Source organism: Papaver somniferum, chromosome 5, assembly GCF_003573695.1.
Source record: "Papaver somniferum cultivar HN1 chromosome 5, ASM357369v1, whole genome shotgun sequence".
In the NCBI taxonomy this organism is placed as follows: Eukaryota; Viridiplantae; Streptophyta; class Magnoliopsida; order Ranunculales; family Papaveraceae; genus Papaver; species Papaver somniferum.
The window spans coordinates 193668812-193685166 of NC_039362.1; the positions used below are offsets into that span (position 1 = coordinate 193668812).

Below are 16355 nucleotides of genomic sequence, written 5' to 3' on the forward strand. Positions count from 1 at the left end.
GGTTTGTAACCTGGTTTGTTTTCTTCTTAATCATTCTTTATTTGTTCCTACTTTTTGATCTATCTGTTTTTCTGGGAACAAGAAGAAAAATTCTTTGGGTTTCCTTTGTATTATGGGATGTATACCCTTTGCATCTTTATTAATCTTGATTTATCTTCAAATCTATTCAATTTAAAAGTAATTTTTAAAATGTAACAGGGTTTGAGTGGTTTCTTCAATCTGATTTACTCTCTCTTTTTCTTCTCTATTTTGGGGTGGATTGTTTTTCTTCTGAATGAGTTTCTTTAAGTTTTCTCGGAGAGCGGGGAAGGGATAGGGTTTCTGGGACTGTCCTTATTAGGTATCCTGAATTAAAAGTCTATTGTGTTTCTTAGGATTGGCCTCCTCTTGCTGATTTTATGTTTATTTAACTGTTAACTTTTTTTTTTTTTTGATCTTTATTAAATCCTGGTTTTCTTCACATGTTTGATTTCTTGTCAGTTGTCGGTAGGTTTTTCACTTAATTTATTCTTTATGGTTTTTAAAATCTGCTGAAAAAAAATACTTAATAATAATTATAAACAAAATCCCTAGACCCAAACTCTAACTCCCCAAACGGCCCCCAGGTGAGTCCTTCTTCAATACTTTCTCCCCTTTGATAAATTTCTCTCACTGTTTCGGGTTCTCTATTTTGATTTCAATTATCGGATTTCCATTCAAATGCGTCAGTTGTTGCTCACCAAGAAAAGTGTCCTGGCAGTGTTGCGGTTGGGCTAAACAGGGGGCTTTTCCTACACCTTGTTTCTTAGATACGTTGCGGTTGGGCTAAACAGGGGGCTTTTCCTACACCTTGTTTCTTAGATACTTTTCTTTAGATCTCAGCTCTTGTAGATAGCAAACTTTAAGAGTCTGACTGAATTAAGTAATATTAGTACTTGGCCTTCTAATTACTTATCATTTTGAATAATATAAGTTTTTCCCTATGATGCATGTCATACAGGTTCATTAGTTTCCCCAATTACGTAGCATCTGTTAAATATTTTAGCTAATCTAGCCTCTAAGTCATTGGTTGTCTCTTGTTTTGCTCTTGTATTTTTGCCCTTTCCTCTCTGCTTGAGGTTCCATAGACTGAACAATAGACTACTAAGCCCTTTAGTTTGCCCTCATATTTTACATTTTTCTTTACCTTTAGTTCATAATTAGGATTAATTTCTATTGGTGTTAGTCTTCTTTAGATTTTCATTAATATGTTTTTTGCTTTTGTAAGGTTACTGTGTATTTTACACTACCTTGTGCTCCTTCTTGGTATAGGAAAATGAAGCTCATGTGAACAACATGATGCTGAAATCAATACTGGCTGCGTTCTATTTGGTTGTATTTTCTCAAGGATACAACTCTCACCAACAAAATCTTTGATTGTGGAAAAGGCTAAACCGTCATCCTCAATCATTAGAAGAGATCTCTTTCCTGTACAGGCCGCCGTGACACTTTTATCAGACTTGCTCTGATAGAAGGGCTCAGGAATCCATCTTGATAGTTTTATCACACCTTCACAACTCGTTTGTGGATCCTTACATGCTGTCAGTATTAGAAGACTACTCATTGAAGAACGAATGCTTCCTATGTTATTGAAGAATTACAAATGGTTTGGTTATATTTGTTTATTTGGTTTTAGGATCTTGTCAAGGACTCATCGCGTTGTGCTCTTTTCCTTCGTCAAGGTTTTATCCTTTGGTTTTGGGTTTTCCTTGATAAGGTTTTTAACGAGGCAACATATGCGTGTCCAACACCTTTCAGTGGTTTTCACATTTACCTTCTATTTTTCATATGTTATTTTTCATGTATTTCCTTTATTACCAATGTAATCAAGGCTGCTAACGCCATAAGTTAGTTTTTTTTAATATAATACCTAATTCACAAAAGAAAAAGAGGATGTACTAGTACCCCAGCCAGTGGAATAAATTTTGTTGTGGATACAAATTATGAGTTTAATAATGTTAGACAAATAGCCGGTGAAGGTATCTTCTCTAATCACCTACCTAACCATGAGGAGCGAGTTAATTCGGTAACTCTAAGAGGTGGATGGACTGAGTTAAAAGTGATTTATGATTACTTCCCCTAGTTGTTCAAGAGAGAGTTAGAAGATATCCTTGGCGACATATATCTTATTCAGCCCAGAAACCACCGGACTCATATTTCAAGTTATATTTGAAAGATGGTGGAAAACTACAAACACGTTCTTTTTCAAGGACTTTGAATGCGGTAAGTTAGTTTTTTCCAGTAATTTCTTTTTTAAATTATATATTTAGTTTTATAAAAATCAAGAAACGCTAATTATGAATAATTATTGTCAATAGGAGTTTCCACGCTAGATTTGTACATGTTAACTGGAATCCAATGTGAGAGAACCTTACTTACATATAACACATTAAATTGGTTGGAAACAAGAACTTTCTTTATACTCTAGTGAATTAGAAGGTAATCCAGCACATAGACAAATAAAAGTGGGAGGTTTAAAAATGGCTTTGGTTTGAAAAGTTTTTTACAACGTTATGCTAGGAATATGCATGAGAACAGGGAAGCTGGTAATCAATATTTGTTCCCTGGCCATTATGAGGAGCTCGAAAGGGTGTTTGTCTTATGGACACTAGGACAATGTCTATTTCCAAATGCTAGCTCAGTGGTCTTAATTGGTTTTCTCGAAGCATTAGAAGATTTAGAGCAAGCACCAACATATGGTTGGGGGTCTCCTATTTTATCAGAGATTTACATGACACTTGGTGATAACTCGACGTGTGTCAAAGATAGTTTTAATGCTTTTTGGGGCGTTCCGGAGGTAAGAAGCAATATTTTTCCAAATATTTGTTTGTTATTTTCACATGGAAAATAATAACCAATAATGGTATTATTTGCAGTATTGGTGGTATACATGGTTCCGTGTTGCGGAACCTTCTCTTAAGAACCATACCAATGTTTTTCCGATCATAAGGAAGTACGATTCCGAGAATTGGCAACCTCTACAGATTGAAGATGGTCAACATACTGCTTTTGTTCATAAGATTCAGCAGTTGAGTAGAACAAGCAATAACGTTATCTCCCATCCGTATGAAGGAATACCTGAGTTCGAAGAAGAACAAGCTCAGAGAATGTTACAGCTAAGCCTTACAAGGATCGTGTTATACAGCCCTATTTCTCAAAAGAGTGTTTGGTATTATGGTGAAAGACAACTTATTCAATTGCAAATAAGATCAGTTATATCTGTCAACCCCTATCAAATTTATGAGATTTCTGCATATGACTACTTCAAATTATTAAGGGAAGGTCATCATTGGCAAGAAACTGATCAATTGATCCAGGAGCCAACTGATAGGAATGATTACCTGTTTTGGTTTGATAATATTTACAAGCCCAATACTATTTACAAGCCCAATATTACTATTTAAAAGCCCAATTTAGGTAGGATGCCACTTGCTGATGACTATCTTCCTTCCCAACCTCCACCAGAGATGGGGGACACATTTGCACATTCTTCTCGAAGTGCATCGTCAACTATGCCACCCTTTTCTTAGGAGGTACAGACTATATCGACCACATCTGGAGAGGTTTTTACGTATCCAATTACTTCCAGTTCACTTGATCGGAGTTATCCATACTGGGGGGTCAATCCCACACCGGTGGAGTATCAGACTCGGTGTAACAATTATGAAGCTCTACTTCAGGTATTTCAGAGATTCCACTTGGAGGAGTTGCAAAAACAGAGGGACAACATGATGTTTGACATGAGTCAAGGATTTGAAGGTTATGAAGGTTCAGGTAGTAGTAGGGGAATTAGTCCCGGTGGTAGAGGAATGAGTCCCAATGGTAGATGAATGACTCACTTGAGTCCGAGTGGTGCAGGAATGAGTCCAACTGGAAGTCATCAAAGTCATGTAAGTGAAAGAAGATTGAGACATCGTATGCATGAGGGTACCAGAAAGTTCTACTCCAAACCTAGTGTTAGATACTCATGTAGAACGTGGAGCTGATGGACACGTTTGCATGAATACTACTCCCGCACAGATGGACATAATTACTCCCTGAGGTAGTGTGAACTTAGAATGTATTAGGCAAACGAATTTGTTTACCCCAATTTCCTGAAGCTCATCAGCATTTCAGTTATATCAACAAACTCCTCCACCATATCAACAACACCCATTTCAAGATTTGTATCATGTTCCCTTCCAAGGTTTTGGTGATTCTGATGAGACTCAACTACCAAGTCAGTCTCAAACCAAACCAAGCTCGATACACTACAAGAAAATGGGCATTTGGTGACCAATAATTTTGTCAGGGAACTACCTTGTTTAGTCGCTAAATACAATTTGGAACAAAATTTTTTTTGTCATCCAATCATCGTTGTGGAAAATTTTTATGGTCGCAGGAGATAATTTTGGTAACACCAAATTTTTTGTCGTTGTATATGTCTTTCATTGACTACCGTACTCTTGATATAGAAAATGCGGGTAATTGGGTCTTTGGTCAAGGAAATCAGTAGTTTATTTGCATACTTTAGTTTAAATATTTCAAATGTAATCTTTTATTTTAATTAATGAATACTATCTTTTAATTAAAAACTAGTTTTATGTTTCAACATAATATCTCAAATCTATATCCCTTGCATCTGAAACCCAACATCGGGTGCTTATCATAATATTTTCATAGATTATAATCATGAAAAACTGCAGCCGTTGGATGATGAATTAATCAGTGATAATCATGGCGTCGAGAGACATCTTGACTGATGATAGCGAGTTTTTGACTGTCGAGCGATTGAAAGACCGTCGAGCGATGAAGTTTCTATCGCTCGATGGAAACTCTGTCTTTTATGGCATATAGGCATATGAGTTTGGAAGTTTGGCTTACCCATAATGGGTGCATATATGCCAAATACCATGTTTTGGCATGTGCATAGGAATAGGCCTAAGAAACCCATCATTAAATTCCAATATACCACGACAACGATTTGTTTGCTGTCAATAGACAACATCCAACATAGGAAAGAGAGATTCTGCAACGTCACCCTGGCGATTGCCTGTTCTTCCTTTGCCTGAATGTTTCAAACAATCTCCTCCCTGAATCTCTTAAACAATCACCCTGCTACTCTTTTTCTCGTTTTTGCTTTCATCATTTGCAGCATCATCATACACAAAATACTACATAATACTAAGTACATTGAAGCCTCGAAAAACCTAGAACAAAAGAAATTGTAGTTTCAAAACACTTCAAAACATCATATTTCTTACTTACAAAAAGGAAACTGGAATTGATAATGTTGATAGCCATTAAAATTTTGTTCTCCCAAAATCTAGCCATTTACACAGTACTTTTGTAACACCCCGAGTTCCGGTCCAAGGTCAAACCCGTATGGAGATCCGAACTCGAAGTGTTACGGGTCGGAAAGAGACTTAAAGTTTATTTTTATAATAAACATAATTAAAAATTTATATACATGATTTACTAAACATCTTTAACGACATTTTAGTTCAAATTTACATTTCAAGCAAATACAAGTAAATAATTCAATCACTAAGATACTCATTCCTAGCTTCATCTACGCAACTCTAATAAATCTGCAAGGACTGTCAATTGGGGTGAGATGACAGCTCAGTAGAGCATTTCCAATTCTCTAAAGATGCGCAAACATAATAATTTTAGTATCAGTCTATGAGTTCACAATATTAATACTATTAGTCCATGAGTTCACAATATTAATACTATTATCAATAAATCATCCATTTAGTATCAACTCAATAATTCACAAGAACAATATCGTTTTCAATAAATAATCCTACTCAATTGTTCAATCAAGAGTCACAATACCAATATTATTGTCAATAATTTAATCAATTATATTTTAAGCATGAGTTCACAACACTATTAATGTTTCCTACAAAATACTTCAATTCGTATTTCAGTGCTTGAGTTCATAAAACCAATAAGGTTTCCAAAAATCATTCAATAGAGATTTCAACACCCTGTACACAACTTAATATTGTCATCACAACAAGTAACCATGATTTCATCACACCAATTATGTTTTCAACAAATCATATAGTCTAGAATTCAACACATGATTCACAAATTAATATAGTCACAGACAAACCATGAGTCCACTAATCATCTATTTGGGATTTAACACATAAATTCACAATTCATACACTTAAGTTCATACCTGAGTTCAAGAATTCACTGAATTATATTTCACACATCTCACCAACAAACCTTGAGTTCACGGTACGAAAACCTTGGTTTGTACACCCACCTGTCTTTTATCGGCACGAACAACCTCCATCGATGGTCAGGAACAAAAGTTCCTATGGGGATCATACCCATCTGCTCTCGGAGATCATTACCCGTTTCATTCGCAGTACGAAAACCTTGGTTCTTACACCACCTATCGTTTACCGGCACGGGCAACCTCCATCGTTGGTCGGGAAACACAAGTTTTAACTCTCGGGGATCATTACCCGCCGTTAGCATGATACCATATTCCATCTAACGGAAAAACATGAACTCATTTCCTTTTTAGAATCTTTTTACAAGCAACACAAGCAACCATGGCTTAACAACATAAATCTCTTTCAAGCATTTAAGCATACAATCTAACTACAACAATATTATATTATATAATTCATGATGATAACTTTATCCGATCAACTTCGAATTTTACAGGAACATTATTCATACTTTCATATATAAAATATCAAAATTTCACACTAAACCAACGATAGAAAAAAAAGATATTCGTTTTATACGTTCATTCTAAAAACTGGGTGGATGAAATCACATTAGCAAACTATTCACAGTAAATTCATATTAATCTCAAATGGAGCCAATCCAAAGCAAAATGAAATATAAGATATTCATTTATAATTTTTGTTAAGAACTCAAATCATTCAAAAATAGTTAAGGTTACATAAATCGATCAAAAACATGATAAAGCGAATCTGTCCAGAAATTCAGAAACTATCACCCAAATTCAAACAAAATTTCAACGGTGAATATACGATGAAATACTCTCAAATTTTAACTAGTGATACCCAATCATGTTATATACCAATAATAGAAGTATGATCATCAATAATATTCATCAAATTAAATAGAAAAATTTCAGAACCCTAATGGTATAAGAATAAACAAATTGAAATCAAAGTATAACAAAGAAACACAAGGAGAAAAAGGATTAAACATTCTACCTCTGAATTGCTACAAACTCCTCTTGATTTTTCTTAATCTCTTCTCTAAAAATCTCTAGCTCCATTTATTTCTTCTTCTTCCTAGGCTTTTGTTTTCTAACTTATAAAATCCATTTTCTAAACTTTTTTTATTTATCTTTTCATTTTTCCTCAATTTTATTTATTATTAATTAATCTATTTCCACCCTAATTTGTAGCTTTTCTATTTGAATCCACCCACCTAGGCTAAGATTAAGGAACAACAACCTAAGCCACAAGGTTAACTAATCCGGGTATAACCCGAACCGGAACAGTAGTTAAAAATACAGGGTATTACAACTTTCAACCCCTTTATTTCAAGAAAACAAACCAACAAAACCCACTGGCAGATTGTTCATATTCAACAGTTCAGACTAGAAACAAGAAAATCTCAACCTACTATCCGTAGTACTACCGGCATCTTTCAAACACATTCAAACTACATCATACCGAACTATTTTCAAAAAATTTATAACCATCATCAAGAAACCATTGTCACCACTTCACAACATCAACACAGTTATCTTCAACATCATAAGTCCAACACTAGAAGAGACAAAAGAGCGACCTTACAGATCATAAACACCACCAACAAGAAAGTTTAGAAGAGTAGGAACAAGTATTGGAATTACCACATAAAGAAGAACTTGTTAATAATCTTCAATATTTTTGCAATTCCTGAAGATCTGGCTATTTCCAATACTTGTAAAATGACGACTAATAGTCATCATCACTCTCTCCCTCGTCAGAATCCCAATACTCCTCTTCTCGGAACCACTTATCAGCACTTTCAGAGGAAGCATGAGAAGTATTGATGGAAGACGAAGCATCTTCATCATCTTCACTATCTCGTTCCTCACTCTCCTCTTCGGAGTCTTTCTCCTGAGTCTCCTCTTTGCTCCTGCTGCACTCCCCTTCCTGCATGGTACATGCATATATCATTGGATTGGCCATCTCAAACTCAACTCTCATTCTCAACTTCCTTTCATGCCACCTTTCCATCATGTCTTTCTCTTCTGCTTCATCTGAATCCATCTCACTTGTGTTTATCTCTTCTACATCATATTTCATCTCATTCTTAGTTGAGTCAGAGTCCTCATCAGTTGCACTCCCATAGAGTTTGCATTCAGCATGCTTCTCTTCCCACTCATCTTGTTTCCTTATATCATAAGCCATAAATTGGGTTTTCCATGCAGCATACTTATTCTCATAATCCTCTTTCTCTCTTTTGTGTCTCCTCTCTTCTTCCTCCCTCTGACGAATTCCCTCCCTACAACGCTGATCAATTTCCATCAGGATTTGATCCTTCAAACGTTACAACTCACTGGTACTTAATGATGGAACAAGATTGCTGGCTTGACCAAATGCCGATGATGAAGGGATCTCAGTCTAATTACTTGCAGAGTCATTGTTTGAAGAAGATGAATTACTCTCACTTTCCATTTCTAACTTCAAGTGGTTTCTTAATTCTTTCATCTTCTGACCATAAAAACAAAAGAAAACTCTATGAATCATCTAATATTACCTTCAAACCCCCTTATAATCTCCTTAAAATTCATATTCATTATCATTTATGGCACTTGGTCAAGCGTCATATCGCTTTGTTTACTTCGTCCATTCAAAGTCATGCGTATGGTTTAGTCTCTTCAGGCCATAATTACCCCCATGCAAACCTATTTTCAAAACCTAAATCCACCTTTATTCATTAATTCCTTTGGAACTACCATTAAGGAAGTTTTTGGTAGGTCATCTGTTTTTGATAGGTTTTATTGGAGTCTAATTAAGATTTTATGTCGTATGCAGATTAGAAAGAGGCATCACATGTTGAGAGGCACCATTGCTACTTGTAGCAGGTTAGCCAGATGCATTGTACCCATCCTCAACTTGATCCATACCTACTCTCAATTTTTTCCTACACATCATAACCCTCATATTTGTAAACCCAGAAAGTACCAAACCAAACAATGTCTTAACTCCACCACCATTACAGAAACACTTTTGGATACCATTATGTCATTTGGCATTTTGTACCATTATGATATATATTCAAAAGAAGACAACCATATTTATGGTTCACCAAACATTTCTTTGGTCATGATCACATATCAAATTTTTGTTTGTAATGTTTCTAATACTTTAGTACTCGCCAGCCTTGTATATCAAACAGAAAATTTCACGTGACTACCTCCACCAAACATCAGTGGATTCTCACAACCAAAAGAAAGGAATGTTGAGTGCCAAATAATGTATATATTTATCCCTTTTTGTTGGCATTTTAACTCATCTTTTGCGCATTAATTCTACATTTTATCCCATATTCTGTATTTTCATTGTTTTCAAGAATAAATATTTTTCTTACTTAATTTTGCATTTTTAGGTAATAAATAAAGTCTGGATAACTTGCGGAGCGGAAAAGAGCTGAAGAGTGGTGAAAAGCCGGAAGAAATTACGCAAGGAAGCCGCAAAGAGTGGTGCGCATAAGCCCAAAAGACTAGAAATGGGCTCAAGAAGGAAGAATTGTTCTTAAAGAAGATATGGGCTTGGCATACCCAAGGCCCAAAACCCTTACCCAAACCCATTTTCTATAACCAAAACCGCCTACATTCTCAGCCGTTAGATTGGATCCATCTCATCATCCAATGGTCGCTTCTTCATAGAGCATCAAAATCTGAAGTCTCTGCCAAACACCACAGCGCCTAAATTCCAAGCCTTCAGATTAGATCACATTTAGATCCAATGGTCGCTTCTTTGCCTACGCATCAAATCTCGATACTTCCGCTTAACACTTCAACACCTAACCCCATCTAGAGCCGTTAACTTCGTTGTATCAAGACATCCGACGGTCGATACCAGCCTCTTCAAGCGGAGTCGTCCGATTCACCTACCAGCTTCGACTCAAGTGGCTCAGCTTCGACAACATCTAACTTTGATGCGCCCGCTCAACACCCTAAAACGGATACCCTATACCCTAAACTGTCGACCCATTCTTCTCCTCTTTCTTTCTTCTTCTCCTCCACCCGACAGTTGCAGAGCTGCAACTGCAACACCCATTCCGCCACCATACCTCTGCCACAACCACCAAAAGCCATCATGGCTCTCACCAATCGAAACTCATCACCACCACCTACCGCACATGGTAACTTTCAATCAACTTCATCAACATCACACGATTTCAGTGACGTGTGGAATTGATGAGAATGATTGCATGTTATCAATCGAAGCTAGAAAAGGCATGGGAAGGAGCAGTGAAGTCAGAGGAAGGATGGGTCAGCGATTGATTGAAGAAATTGCGCCATCAAAGTAAGATTTTACGAAACCCTAATTTCTCAATTTTTGGGATTTTTATAGAAAACCCTAATTTCTGTTAGGAGAAGCAATGAATTAGTTATGGGTTCAATTTGTACTGTCAAAAATTAGGTAAATCATATACCTAATTTCACTGTTTGAATTTGGGTATTTTTCTATAAACCCTAAATTGGGTATTGGGTATAAAAGGGAACTGTGGGTTTGTGTGTGAGGTTTTATGCTGGAATAGCCAGTGTCCAGAACTTAGTTCTGTTAATGTTCAATTTCAGTTTCAAATCAATTTTAGTTAATTTTCAATTTCTGTTTCATTTCATGTTTAATTCCATGTTCATTTAGTTTATGTTCTTATAATTTCTGTTTGTTTCTAATTTCAATTTAGTTTTGTGTTTAATGTTAGTTCACTGTGATGTTTAGTTTCTTCAATTTTCCTAGTGCATGTTCCTGTTGATGTTTGTGTTCCATGTAACGTTAATGTACCTGTTATGTGATACATGTTTAGTGGAATGTTAGGCTAGAAACCTCAGTGCACTGATTTGATTGAGCAATGGGAGAAATTAGTGCTCATAGCAAGCTAATTCTCTTTCCATTCCATTTGTATGCTTAGGATGCATTGTTTTGATTGAGCAATGGGAGAAATTAGTGCTCATAGCAAGCTAATTCTCTTTCCATTCCATTTGTATGCCTAGAGCCACTGCCTTGGCCTTGCATTGTCATCACTGTTAGCTTCACCATCTCCCCTGCCCTTGGCTTAGGCCTTGGTTCACTTCCATTGTTCTCTGCTTGTAGTTGCAGTGTCTTTTGTGCTGTTTGCTTTTGCCATTGTAAATTTTCATCCTTTTTGCCCTGTGTTGCTTTTGCCCTGTGTTGCTTTTGCCCTGTGTTGCCCTGTATTGCTTCCATTGTAAATTTTCTCCATTGTCTTTGACTTAGGCTAACTGCCTCTGTATTATTGCCCCACTGTTTTCTTCCCCTTGGCTTGCTTCCCTTCCACTGCTTGTGCTGCTGCTGCTGCTTTCTTTCCCCTGCTGTGCAGTACTGCTGCTGCTTCCTTTTCCTTGATACTACTTGTTGTTGTTATGCTTCCCTGAGCAGCCTGCATTACCCTTCTGCTGCTGCTGAAGCCACTGCTGCTGCTGCAACTGAGCTTGGCTCACAGCAATCCAAAAGCCCAAGCTCAGTTCTCAGTTCAAGACCAAGCCCAGGTTTGAACCAAAAGTTGAAGCCCACTGTCCATTGTTTGTACAAACTGAAGCCCAGTTCATTAAGGCTCACAGCCCAGTTCATTAAGGCCCAGCCACAGTTTAGGTTAAGGCTCAAAGCCCAATTCAGTCAACTGTGGGCTTAATCAAAAGCCTAATTCAGAGACCAAAGCCCAAGTTCACAGTTCATCATTCAAAGGCCCAAAGCCTAGTGCACTTCAAGACCAACTGAGCCCAAGCTCAGTTCATTTCATTGTTAAAAACAAACCCATTAGGCCCAATTTAATCAAAGGGTATTCAAAGCCCAACAATAGCAACTAGAACCCAAAATAGCTAAACACTACAAAACACACCCAGTCTCTGTGGATCGACCCGTACTTGCACGAGCTACAACCGACGACCGTGCACTTGCGGTATTACTGTAGGCCCGTTTTTATTACGCTTTAATTTATACACATCTCCGGGTCCACCAAGTTTTTGGCGCCGCTGCCGGGGATTGGTGCTGTGTTTTTCTTGTTGTTTTATTAGCTATTTTTGCATTTCACTGCATAGCATTTGCATCTGCATCTGCTTCACTTCATTTGCTGTTGGACCTGCTGTTCTGAACCTGTTTTCCTCTGCTGGGACGCCACCAAGGAAAAGAACCAAAGCCCAACTGGGTTTTTGCAACAATATCAGAGCAGCTGGGCTGTGCTTAAAAGGTAACCCATGTAAGAGAACCCGAATTGTGGGCTTCCAATTTTTTTAATTGTGGGCTTGTAATATTAAAGCCAATTTTTGGGCTTCTCTTATTTTCTGTTGGGTTTGTAATAATTTATTTGTGGGCTTGTTTGTTTAATTTGTGGGCTTGTATTTAATTTTTGTGAGCTTGTTTAATTTGGACTTGTATTTTGTATTCTGGGTTTTTAAACCCAGCTGAGCTTGTAACCGATCACGCTAGTTGAACTCGTTAGTGGGCCGAGTACCCAAATTCTAGGCCGAGATTTTGGACTCAGTTCCACCAAAAGTTTTCAACCAAGCGGAGCCAAAGCAAACACAAAACAAACAGTGGGCGTGCTCCCATTCAAAAACCAAATTTTATTTTTTTTAAAAAAAAAAAAAAAAAAAATTACTTTACTTTTCTCCCATTCAAAAAAAAAAAAAAAAAAAAAAAAAAAAAAAAAAACCAAACCAAAATTTCTTTTGCTCCCAATTTTAAAACCAAATTTCTACTTTGCTCCCATTTTTAAACCAAATTTTCTTTTTCAAATATATCCCATCAAAACCAAAATTTTCCCATAAAAAACCAAATTTTTGAAAACCCATTAAAACCAAATAGTGGGCTTTGTGTCTTTTCAAAATGGGCCAACCTCGTGCTCTCCATGAATACATGTATCCGTCAATAAAAATTCCATTATCATGTATTGTATTACCTCAAACCAATAACCCTTTTAAAATAAATGCAAGCATGATACAAATACTTCCTATATTTCGAGGGTTCGATTCTGAGAACCCCTATACTCATGTAAGAGAGTTTGAACAAATTTGTCGGACTATGCAACCTGATCATATGTCCGAAGACTCTCTGAAATTGCGTTTGTTTACATTTTCTTTAAAGGAAAGGGCCAAAACATGGTTTTACGGTTTGAGACCACAATCAATCAACACTTGGGACCAACTCACAGATCTATTTTTCAAAAAATTCTTTCCACATCATAGGACCATCGCTATTCGTCAAAGTATCAATTGTTTTGTCCAATTGGATGAGGAAACTGTTTTTCACTATTTTGAACGTTTTAATGATTTGTTGAGCGAATGTCCGCACCATGGATTTGAGAAGTGGAGACTTGTCGTCATCCTCTATGAGGGACTAGACTTTAAATCTCGAACCATGGTTGAGTCTATGTGTAATGGTGAGTTTATTGATAAATCTGTGGATGATGCATGGAATTTTTTAGCCGAGATTGCAGAGAAAACCCATCAATGGGAATCCGTTAGGGAAACAGGAACAACACCACATGATATGAGTCACCCCCATGAATTAGAGTTTTATTCTTGTAATAGCTCCGACCTTAGGATTGAAAATTATCCTAGATTGCAAAATCCCTATCATGATGATGATGATGATGATGTTATGTTAGAAGAACATGTCTATACTGAAAATGTTATGGAACCTTTGGGTTCAAATACATTAGGCTTCTCTGCCCCGACCTTAATGCATGATATTTCTTCTAGTATTCCATGTGATGTTTCCCCTGATGTGCCGATACACGAGAATAAATCTGTTGATGATGTTGATAATTCTGATTGTGATCTTGCCAATTTGATTGATGATTTGAGCATGATGTGACATGTGTAGATGAGTTAGGAGATTTTGATTTGATTGATAATGATATGCCTATTCTTCTACCTAAGTCACAATCTGATGGCCTTCCACCCAACCTAGATTTGGTTTGTACCCATATTGTCAAACCGATTTTTCTGAAAATTCCTAATCTAGGATTGGAACTGTGTGCCTCCCAAGTCCTCTTGGACTATTTTGTTTCAAAATATAACACTTTTAAAGAGCCACAGTTGGAATGCATTTCTTTGCCCATCCCGAAAACAGTCCATTATGAGTTAGACCTTTTGAATCCTGAACCCCTAAAATTAAAAGATTTTGTGCTTAAAAGTGAACCTGTTGAAAAATTTTGGTTTAGGGGTGATTCATTCGGTTTTTCACTCTCACTCCCATTTAAGTCCAATTTTAGTGTTTTGAAACTTTCTATGTCTCTACACTTTGTCTTTTGGGTTGATCCTCAACTCTTTAGATTGTTAGTGTATGGTGAATTTTTGTATATAATCCAGTAGATACAATTTCTTAAAACCCTTTTGTTCCTTTTGTATATATTTTGCTAATCCAATATGATCTCGGCTGAAATATGTTGGATTTTTTGCCTTGAATAACGGAGTTTTATTTCTGCTTTCGCCGAAATCGGGTATTCTCTCTCCTTTTACTCTACTCAGCATGTCCCTTTCCATATGTTGCATTTTAATTCTTTCCATATTTTGAAACATTGAGGACAATGTTTAGTTTAGGTTTGGGGGTATAGAGTAGATACCATGATAATTTGCCATAATTGAAAACGAACTCCTTCTTCTTTTTGAAAAAATTGAAAAATTCCAAAAAAATTAAAAAATGAAAAAATCATAAAAATGGAGCTCATTTACCTTGAAATGTTGACTCTTGTGCAAATATGTATTTTATTAGGAGTCTTAGTCTAGATATTTAGGCACCCTGATTCTAGCACAATTCACATAGTGATAAGAAATTTGCACGCGCACGATCTACCAATACATGTATGGCCTCGATCTTCAAGGTGTTTGATAGGAAGTTACGATTGCCAATCACTTTAGAATACTGAACGAAACTTGACTAGCTTGTTCTTTGGTTGGTTGGGATAGAAGGTGGAGGTTACATTAAGAAAGACAACCATCGAATTTAACTGGGTGCATCAAAAAGGGCTACCTCTTGCAAAGTGTCATGTAATTTTTGTTTCCTTTTGTATATGTATCAAAAGTGTTTCCTTGTTCTAAAAAAAAAAAAAAAAAAAAAAAAAAAAAAAAAAAAAAGAGAAAAAATATCAGAAAAATACAAAAAAAATCAAGTATTTATCAATTCCATCATCTCTTGTTCCAAAAATAAAAAGAGAATAGTCAATGTAAATAAGAGTCATGTAAAGAGTCATTTTGTTGTTTCATTGTAATAAGCAAGGAGGGTGTATGCCATTGATGTACAACGCGAGTAATTGTGAAATACCTCCAACTCATTCACAATTCTCGTAAAGTCCGGACAGCTAGCTAGATTTCGACCTTGGTTCTTAGCCTGAGAAACTATCTCTTGGTGATTAGTAGTCATAACTTCAGATCTTTCTTTACACATGTGTAGATACACTTTACACTCTTATCACATGTCTTTTTTTGTTATCAGTGCTAGGATTGTGCCTTCGATAGCTAGATTGACATCTCCATTTTGCTGTGAGCTTAAACTGTTTTGCACATGTCACATTTGATGGAATCTGAGCTTATATTTTGACCTAGAACTTTGTAGGTACGTTCTAAGCAAACCTTCACGAGACTTCAACTCGTCCACTAGGGACACTTAGTGGTTTAAAAGGCTTAGTGCATACGCTAAATGCATTCGAGAGACCAGCGACAGTGGTATAGTTAGGATTTCCTTAGTTTTGTTTTACTTGAGGACAAGTAAAATTCAGGTTTGGGGGTATTTGTTGAGTGCCAAATAATGTATATATTTATCCCTTTTTGTTGGCATTTTAACTCATCTTTTGCGCATTAATTCTACATTTTATCCCATATTCTGTATTTTCATTGTTTTCAAGAATAAATATTTTTCTTACTTAATTTTGCATTTTTAGGTAATAAATAAAGTCTGGATAACTTGCGGAGCGGAAAAGATCTGAAGAGTGGTGAAAAGCCGGAAGAAATTACGCAAGGAAGCCGCAAAGAGTGGTGCGCATAAGCCCAAAAGACTAGAAATGGGCTCAAGAAGGAAGAATTGTTCTTAAAGAAGATATGGTCTTGGCATACCCAAGGCCCAAAACCCTTACCCAAACCCATTTTCTATAACCAAAACCGCCTA

The 16355-nt window shown here is 36.4% G+C and overlaps 1 protein-coding gene across 1 annotated transcript; it reads right to left on the reverse strand.

The window, feature by feature from the left end:
- Positions 1-7949: 7949 nt before the first annotated feature.
- Positions 7950-8525, reverse strand: LOC113280453 (glutamic acid-rich protein-like). Its single transcript, XM_026529074.1, has one exon. It carries the CDS (start codon positions 8523-8525, stop codon positions 7950-7952), a length of 576 nt encoding a protein of 191 aa, XP_026384859.1.
- Positions 8526-16355: the final 7830 nt, after the last annotated feature.